At 41.1% G+C, this 9,976-nt stretch overlaps 1 protein-coding gene across 1 annotated transcript; it reads right to left on the reverse strand.

The window, feature by feature from the left end:
- Window positions 1-8,781: 8,781 nt before the first annotated feature.
- On the reverse strand, window positions 8,782-9,734 carry LOC311238379 (B-type lectin plumieribetin-like; the record flags this gene model as incomplete). The annotated part of the gene is made up of 2 exons (XM_084326414.1): window positions 8,782-9,045; window positions 9,645-9,734. The coding sequence occupies 2 exons, from the start codon at window positions 9,732-9,734 to the stop codon at window positions 8,782-8,784; spliced, it is 354 nt and encodes a 117-aa protein (XP_084182540.1).
- Between the last annotated feature and the right edge of the window lie 242 nt (window positions 9,735-9,976).

Raw genomic sequence — 9,976 nt, forward strand, 5'->3', positions numbered from 1 at the left:
AGACAGAGAGTCTTTCTGTTTACTGGGTGCTGCCATGATGCATTTAATGTGAATTTAATGTTCTAATCAAGGTGTCAGCTCCCAGTAAACAGTAACGTTAAACTACTCAAAACAGACTATATAATTGAACCCTTGCACTGAATAACCATATAAATCTGGTTTGAAATGTTACACTCTAACTTACCATCTTTAGATAATACAGTACTCAACCTCTACTGTCTTTAACTATGAATGAACACAACACTCTAACTTACAGTAGCATCTTTAGATAATAAAGTACTCAGCCTCTACTATAAGTGAACATATTTTTTTTTACTTATCTGTTGCCATTCCCCTTTTTATTTTTTAACTTTTTTGGATTTCACTGCTTTCGCCCTGACTGCTGATTGTTGTGGGTTTTGATAATGTTTTGATGATCGTGGGGGACAGTGGCTCAGGAGGTAGATCCTGAAACTGAAGGTTCCCGGTACGATTGCCGGTCCTCCTGAAGTATCTGAGTGTATGAGAGATATGGGGTACAGAGTGTATGAGAGATATGGGGTATAGAGTGTATGAGAGATATGGGGTACAGAGTATATGAGAGATATGGGGTATAGAGTGTATGAGAGATATGGAGTACAGAGTGTATGAGAGATATGGGGTACAGAGTGTATGAGAGATATGGGGTACAGAGTGTATGAGAGATATGGGGTATAGAGTGTATGAGAGATATGGAGTACAGAGTGTATGAGAGATATGAGGTATAGAGTGTATGAGAGATATGGAGTACAGAGTTTATGAGAGATATGGAGTACAGAGTGTATGAGAGATATGAGGTATAGAGTGTATGAGAGATATGGGGTATAGAGTGTATAAGAGATATGGAGTACAGAGTGTATGAGAGATATGGGGTACAGAGTGTATGAGAGATATTGGGTACAGATTGTATGAGAGATATGGGGTATAGAGTGTATGAGAGATATGGGGTATAGAGTGTATGAGAGATATGGGGTACAGAGTGTATGAGAGATATTGGGTACAGATTGTATGAGAGATATGGGGTACAGCGTGTATTGAGAGATATGGGGTACAGATAGGAGTGGGTGTGTCATGTAGACAGATAGGAGTGGGTGTGTCACATAGACAGATAGGAGTGGGTGTGTCACATAGACAGATAGGAGTGGGTGTGTCATGTAGACAGATAGGAGTGGGTGTGTCATGTAGACAGATAGGAGTGGGTGTGTCATGTAGACAGATAGGAGTGGGTGTGTCACATAGACAGATAGGAGTGGGTGTGTCATGTAGACAGATAGGAGTGGGTGTGTCACATAGACAGATAGGAGTGGGTGTGTCATGTAGACAGATAGGAGTGGGTGTGTCATGTAGACAGATAGGAGTGGGTGTGTCATGTAGACAGATAGGAGTGGGTGAGTCACATAGACAGATAGGAGTGGGTGTGTCATGTAGACAGATAGGAGTGGGTGTGTCACATAGACAGATATGAGTGGGTGTGTCACATAGACAGATAGGAGTGGGTGTGTCATGTAGACAGATAGGAGTGGGTGTGTCATGTAGACATAGGAGTGGGTGTGTCATGTAGACAGATAAGTGGGTGTGTCATGTAGACAGATAGGAGTGGGTGTGTCATGTAGACAGATAAGTGGGTGTGTCATGTAGACAGATAGGAGTGGGTGTGTCACATAGACAGATAGGAGTGGGTGTGTCATGTAGACAGATAGGAGTGGGTGAGGGAGAGGTGAGAACTGTGTAATAAGAAAGTACAGAGTGTATGCTGGTATCATTTTAATGTGTGAAGAAGAGCATTGTGTAAAAAGCATACATGCTCATGAATCTACCCGGAGTACATTTAAAATGTTTCATTTCAAACCTTTATTTCAACTCGTAGGAAGCTGAGGTGTCCCTCATTTACAGCAACGATGGGTTTACAATCAACGAAAAATACAAATAAACAAACAAGGTCACATAATGCAATAAAAATGCAAATAAACAACAACATCTGTTAAAGTGGTCACCAGGTGACACACGTTGATCAGAAATCATGCTCTTAAATTCTCTAAATATCACAACTTTAGAGTGAGTTGGAGGTCATTCCAAGTGCTGGGTGCATCAATTGAAAAAGGCGATCTTCCAAGGTCAGAGTTCATGCTCCAGGGACCCTAAGAACCAGCCAGTCACAAGATCGGGTCACTAGATCGGGTCACTAGATCAGGTCACTAGATCAGGTCACTAGATCGGGTCAAAAAGTACAAAAGTAAAACATCTACAGTGACAATGGTGTGACACATTCGCAGGAATAAATAAAGAAGGGCACAGAACTATAGATACACTAAATATATAATAAATATCTCTTATAAATAGTTAATAGATCATTCACAAACTGTTACTGTAGTTGATGAGTTATTAATGACTTGTTAAACGTTAATAGTTGGTTAATGATTTAAAACGGCCATGAACAAGCTATTAGTAAACAACAAACTTATTACGTATTTGTTAATATTTGATTCACAACTTTCAGTACAAGTAAACCCTCTCTGCTGCCAACTCCTCCTACTATTCTGACATCGTCAGTACTGGAAAAGGCAGCACCTGAAACACTTGAAAGGGCCATATTCTGCCCTGGTTGTTCCCTTGCACATCCCTGCCCTTGGAGATGTGAATTGTTAAATATTTTAGAGCTAAAGTGCTTCTTTATTTAGCAGCAAGAACGGTAAATGGCTGCTTTTTTATATAGCACTTTTATCTAAAGAGCTTTACAATTTTTTACTCACATTTTACCCATTCACTCACACATTCACTCACACATTCACACTACAGTTTCATCTACAGTGCTGGGGGCTCTCCTGCTCAGACTGAGATCCCTGAGCTATACAAGAGGAGAGATGCTTCACTGGAATAAGTTGCTATATCCAATCAACACCATCCAGAAAAAAACCCAATGAGGATGTTGATTTGAACATTTGATTTGAACAGAAAATGTGTGTTAGTGTGTTCGTTTTTACTTATTTTTGAATTCGTTTCAACAGGGCCCTGTGCATATGGTCTTAGACTGAATTATTACAATAATTACAGTTCTTCTAAGTTCTCCTAATCACATGGATCCGTTTCTCTCCAAGAGCCGGCCCTTTTGAACAATTATTCATTTTCCAGCCTCCTATAGGGCAAAACCTGTGGCCGGTAGAGGGTGGGGATATTTTGGTGTAACTGATGAATTGATGAAACTGTATTGATGAAACTGTATTGATGAAACTGTAGTCATGAAACTGTATTGATGAAACTGTATTGATGAAACTGTATTGATGAAACTGTATTGATGAAACTGTATTGATGAAACTGTATTGATGAAACTGTATTGATTGAATGACTCTGAATGTGGTCACCACCAGTGATGTCATCTGTGTTGCCATATTCAAACCAAGAGTTTTTGGACGTGTGTAAGATTATGTGCAAATAAATCAGCATTGTTTTGCCTTTGCCAAAAAAAATTATGACTAGCAAATGATTAATCAAAAACATATTTTGTATCTTTTCAACAGTTTAATACGACATCCTGGAATCTGGAACAGTCTAAATCAAAAATAATTTTTTCCCCCAGTATAGTGTTGAACACCCCAAATCTTTAATTAATTATTCCCTTCCCTGTCTGGCTACCTGACACCCAAGAGTAAAACAATTATTTTACAAGCTGGGAAATGCATTAGGTAAAGCACAGTTTATTGATTGATATTGACATATCATCACTGTGTTGCAAAACGGCACACAGTTAATGAGGAACTGATGCTGTGCGGCTGTGTTAGTGTTAGTGAGTGTAACTCTGTGACTTCATATGTATAGACCTACCTTAGGGCCTATGTAATAGTTACGGCATGGTGGTGTAGTGGTTAACACTGTCGCCTCACAGCATAGAAGGTCCTGGGTTCGATTCCCGCTTGGGGACCAGGTTGCCGTGTTGCCAGTTACCCAGGTGGGGTATCTCCCGGGCCTTTCTGTGTGGAGTTTGCATGTTCTCCCCGTGCTCGCAAGGGTTTCCCCCCCGATAAGATAAATCCAATGGAAAAACATGCACAACAGATCTCTAATGCTGTCGCGTCCCTGGTGAAGACGGACAGGAGCACTTGGGAGGAAGGATGACGGGATGGAGAGAACATTTCATTCAGCGACTCAGTGCATGTGTGTGTGTGTGTGTGTTAATCTGATGACAAATAAAGGCTTCTACTTCTACTTCTACTAGTTGTTGCTGGAGTTACATTGTAAATGATCCAAGGTGCAACTGCTTTTATTTTAGTGTATACATCATAACTTAGTACGAATATACGTTATAACTGGGCTATACATTTTAACTTAATTGTGCGTGCGTGCGTGCGTGCGTGCGTGCGTGCGTGCGTGCGTGCGTGTGTGTGTGTGTGTGTGTGCGTGCGTGTGTGTGTGTGTGAATATCTATATGGGCGTGTATGTGGGTAGGGATATGTGTTTCACTCTGCACCTCAACTAGTCTGGGTTTGTTTATGTTTATAATGATTAACCTTACAGTACTGTATGTACACAAACTACCACAGTCAGGACAGCTGAAACCCACCCAATTTTCCGTCAACTAAAAACACACTTTTTCAATCAATATCTGAATAAAAACAACTTCTGTACTATTCTACTATGTCTTTATTTATTTATACTATGCTAATATATCTATATTACTATACTACTATGTGCTACTATGTTTATACTACTATCTACCATGTACTATACTACTATGTCTATATTACTATCTACTATGTAATATGCTACAATGTCTATATTACTATCTACTATGTACTATGCTACTATGTCTATATTACTATCTACTATGTACTATGCTACAATGTCTATATTACTATGCACTCAGAGTGAAGCACTCAAGTTTGGCACTAAGCTACTAGACGAACAATGCCATTTACCCTTAGCCGCCAGAGGTCTACCCCTCCTGCTGACTTGTTGCACACAGATTGTAAGTGGCTTTGGATAAAAGTGTCAGCTAAATGAATACATGCAAATGCAAGCTGTTACATGATTGTCATTACTAGTGCAGTGGCCACTCCAAATGTGCCAGTTCGAAAACTGAGCAATCACTTGGCCCCCACATCCACTGCACATCCAATCAACTTCATCAGCCATAATACACCCACCAAGTGTGATGCAGATTGGATGAGCGGTTCTTGAGACATGCAAAGGACAGACAGGAGCATTATGGATCATCATGGTTAAAAGGTTACAGGCCAAAACGCAACGTTTGTCGTTGTAGTGCCACTATTGACAATTCGACACTGCACTCCCCTGGGTGGGTCCTCAGCAACTCTGCGCTATAACTCTGCGCAGACTTGCCGAAAATGCTCATAAACAGCTTAAATTTGCTCAGTCAGTCCCTGCTTATGACAATGCTCAATGCCCATGTGCAATTTCAGATGAATTGATGAAAAATGGATGGACAGACAGACAGACAGACAGACAGACAGAGAGTTAGATATTCATCACTGAATGCTGTATTGTGTCCCTAATGCATTTTATTTCTATTACCGTGTCTCCACTGTGCTGTGGCCTGTCTGGCACACAGTGAGTGTCTGTGTTACAGGTACCAGGATATGGCACCTGATAGCAGATATATGTTTAACCTATGAAACAGGTTGTAGTTAATCATTTGACAAAGGAAAGGTGCAGACACGATGTTATTGACTCTGGCTCCTCCCGGTTGTGTATTTCAACAACATTTATTCATTCAATAGAATAATCAATCAATCATCATCATCATTGTATCATCATTGTATCATCATTGTATCATCATTGTATAATCATTGTATCATCATTGTATCATCATCCAGTTCAATTAGTTACATTACTTCAATACATTCAATTATAATCCCATACTTGTTATTAATTCAAAAGCATATTCATCATTGCAACACACATTCTACCCTTTTAGGATACCCTGGTTCACTTCAATAGCATTTTCCTTTTAAATGTAGTTATCCAGTATTATATACTGTACATTGTGATTACTTATGTCTTTATACATATTTGGCGTCTTAAATATAAGCACGTGAGAAGAGAAACATTATCCTGTTAACCTCTGTCTAGACATGTCTAGGCATGTTGGAAGGGACCATAGTATGTCTTTTAACCAACACTGTCATTCTCATTGTCTGTCAAACAATTCCTTAAATCACCAATAAGTGTTACCTTTATCATCAGTCACTTATCATCAGTCATATCCACTATTCTCTAGTATACCGAAATACCTCCACACCTCAGGGTTATCCATAGTTGTGTTCCTGTCTCAAGTTCTATTGAAACTCAAATGTGCACTGAAAGTACATTTATATATATATTTGTATCGGGCCGTTCTCAACCCTACTAGGAATTTGCTAAACCGTGACCATGGTATAACTCAAGGGAATAGATTTATATTTACATTTAACTGAGGGCGCAATAGAGAGAGAGAGAAAGAGAGAGAGAGAGAGAGAGAGAGAGAGAGAGAGAGAGAGAGAGAGAGAGAGAGAGAGAGAGAGAGAGAGAGAGAGAGAGAGAGAGCATGTGGTACAGCCCCGGTGTTTAGCTACCTTCTTGGTAGGGTAAGCTAAAGTACTTTCCCTCTAACCATCTTGTACACAATATACACATTTACTACACAGCAATTCAACCCAACACAGTATGTATTTCAAAACATAAACCTTTATAATCCCCTTGGCGATACTTAACTTCGACACGTTAGTGCTTAAATGGACAATTGTGTTCCAACACTATTTAAATGTACCAACGAAACGTGGCGCCATTCAATAGACGGTCTGCTTCTCAACCACGTTACCTGTCGTCTTAAACTTCTTAAACTTGACTCAAACATCGACAATAGTTACTTCATTTGAACCCTCGACATTGCATGTATCCTTGTTAACCTTTATGTGTGTTTTGTAGTATATTACCCACCTATGAAACAGGTTGTAGTTAATCATTTGACAAAGGAAAGGTGCAGACACGATGTTATTGACTCTGGCTCCTCCCGGTTGTGAGGCTGAGATTGCCTCGTGCGTTCCTAAGCACACAGTAACGGGTCCCTGGAAGGCGAAGTCACTAAACACCAGTCCTATACCGCCACCTATTGACCAGATTATGTTAATGTCTCCCATTACATATAAATGACTCTTCTAACTTGTTTCTGATGGAGGTAATCCTGTACCCATATGTTCACACTGTTTTGACACATAATCTAAAGATATTAACATGATACCACTTCTAGTGGGCATCACATCTGCACTGTCTTAGAACCTGGCTGGCCCCGCGGCTGAGACAGCCACCTTTCACAACCTGGTCAGACCTGGCTGAGACGGGCGGTCGGGTGGCGTAGCGGAGATTGCGCTCGTCACCAATGCAAGAGGCTGTGGTCTCGACTCCCGGAGTCAGCATTGCCCTGCGGCTTGGGCCGATCGGCATACTAACTCGTTTGGCTGAGTTAGCGGGAGGGAAGTCGTGGGTGGTAATCTGGCGTTGTGGACAGCGACGCCTACAGGTCAGGTCTGGGCGCTTGCTCAGTGGAGGCAGGACTTGATGAAGGCAGCGTGACCTCCCACGCGTTACACTTCACCAATGAGGGTCCTCGCTGCCAGGTGAAAAGAGAGCCACTGGCTGTCTCCGCATGTGTCGGAGGAAGCATGTGGTAGACTTCAGGGTTCCCTAAAAAAGACCTGGCTGAGACAGCCACCTTTCACAACCTGGCCAGACCTGGCCAAAGCCTGGCTGGGACTGTTGTATCATATGGTTTAGCTTGTGTAGCACAGTTGGTGGTGTGAATTTTAAAAGGTTGCTTAGCATGACTTGTCGTACAGAACTTGTAAGTCGCTTTGGATAAAAACGTCAGCTAAATGACTAATTGTTTACAAGAAAGAAATGCAATGTAGACACAAACCCAACCATACAATACCATACTATATAGCCTCAGCCAGGCTGAACATAGTTAATGGAGACAAGGCATTTAATTTATGATCTGATGCAAAGAAAAATGAATTCATACAGCCATTCAGTTGTTCACTAAAGACCCCCCTCTCACCAAAATCTTTAGCAAAATGTAACTTTCTCAGTGACAGATTGTCACTGCATGGTGCAGCAGCCTGCAGTCCCTCTGAGCCCTAGGCAGTCATTCCAGTATTCCCCCCACTTTCGACAGACACCTGTGTACAAAGGTTTCCTCTCATTTGGGCTAAGAACCAAGGAAATGTAGGCGATAAGACCTGTAGCATGAATCATTAACGTTTAATAAAGTAAAAGTGATTCACTTTAGACCACTATAATTCCACAATCTGGACTATTGAACCTATAATGTGATGGGTTGTCATGTGGCTTGGGACTGGGCCTACATTATGTGCTATAGGTTTCATGCATCTCCATAGACAGGTGGGTAGCTTTAGTCAGAGAAAAAGAAGCTTTAGTCAAAATCAGAAGAAGAAGAAGAAGAAGAAGAAGAAGAAGAAGAAGAAGAAGAAGAAGAAGAAGAAGAAGAAGAAGAAGAAGAAGAAGAAGAAGAAGAAGAAGAAGAAGAAGAAGAAGAAGAAGAAGAAGAAGAAGAAGAAGAAGAAGAAGAAGAAGAAGAAGAAGAAGAAGGCCCAGCCGCAGAACGGGCCAGAACCCATAGCCTAATGATGTAATGATTCATAGAGATGTAACAGAGAGGCCAAACAACAATACTTCTGGGAAATTTGATCATGTTTATTTTTCTCCAATGACATAATAGTCTGACTCTATAATTATCGAAGATATAGGCATGTTTCACTTCTGTCCACGGGACATAGCAGAGGACCACACCTCCTCTCCATCCTTCTCGATCACCATGGTGCCGTCGTCACGCAGCCACAGGCGGCACTGTCCGCCGTCGGCCACCTGGGTGTTGGTGTGCCACATGGCCTTGTTGTCCTTCTTGTACATCACCAGGTTGGAGTTGTCCTGCATGCAGAGGCGCCAGGCTTCGCCCTGGCCACCGGTGTCTGAGTTCCACATGGGCTTCCAGCAATAGATGACAAAGTTACCGTCCTCCTACAAGAGCAGATCGATGGAAAGAAGTGCAGCACTGATTAGAAATGTGAATGTGGAAAGGTAGCGATGTGATTAGGGGTGTGGATGTGGAAAGGTATAGTGATGTGATTAGAAATGTGAATGTGGAAAGGTAGCGATGTGATTAGGGGTGTGGATGTGGAAAGGTAGTGATTAGAGATGTATTAACGCTACATTACTTTTGCACTTAAAGCAACCACTGGGAAGATTTCAACATCATTATATCATTGTAAATTCAATGTCCATACTTTGGCAGGATTACTGCAGAAACATGTTGAGACTGATGATGACACTGAAATGCAATTCAACCGTTGCACTGAAGAACCATATAGGTAAGTTCCACAGCCCATGTCGTTTTCAAATCAATCCAAATCACTTGGAGTGTGAATGTGATATATCACCCTAAAGTACTCAGCCTCTACGGTCTTTAACTATGATTGAACACAATAGTCTAACTTACTATCTTTAGATAATAAAGTTAATATATTTTGTTGAAATGTCTGCTTTAAACAACACCACAGTATAATCCAATTGAAACCATGATAACAAAATAGTTCTTTGGAAGTGTTGTAAGGCCTCACCTGAAACACAGCCTTGAAGTCCTTGTTGTTGGACCAGATGTGGTCTCCCTTGCGGAGCTCGTCAAACATTGACATGTAGTTCCTGCTCATGATTCTGAAGGAAAGAGAAAAAGAGCAAGGTATTTAAAAGAAATATGAAAAATTTGGTGGAAAAAGATGCAGTCGTGAGCACTAAACAATAAATGAAATAAAGCATTATATTTACTGATACTATAAGACCCCTTACAACAGCAAAGAAATGTCAAAACAACAACATGGCCCGCCAGCGCGGTACTTACAGGCTGTTTCAGGCTGGAGATTCACAGAGATGATCAGAAAACCACGGTTGTATT

Source organism: Notolepis coatsorum (genome assembly GCF_963971535.1).
Source record: "Notolepis coatsorum genome assembly, chromosome: 12".
Classification (NCBI taxonomy): domain Eukaryota; kingdom Metazoa; phylum Chordata; class Actinopteri; order Aulopiformes; family Paralepididae; genus Notolepis; species Notolepis coatsorum.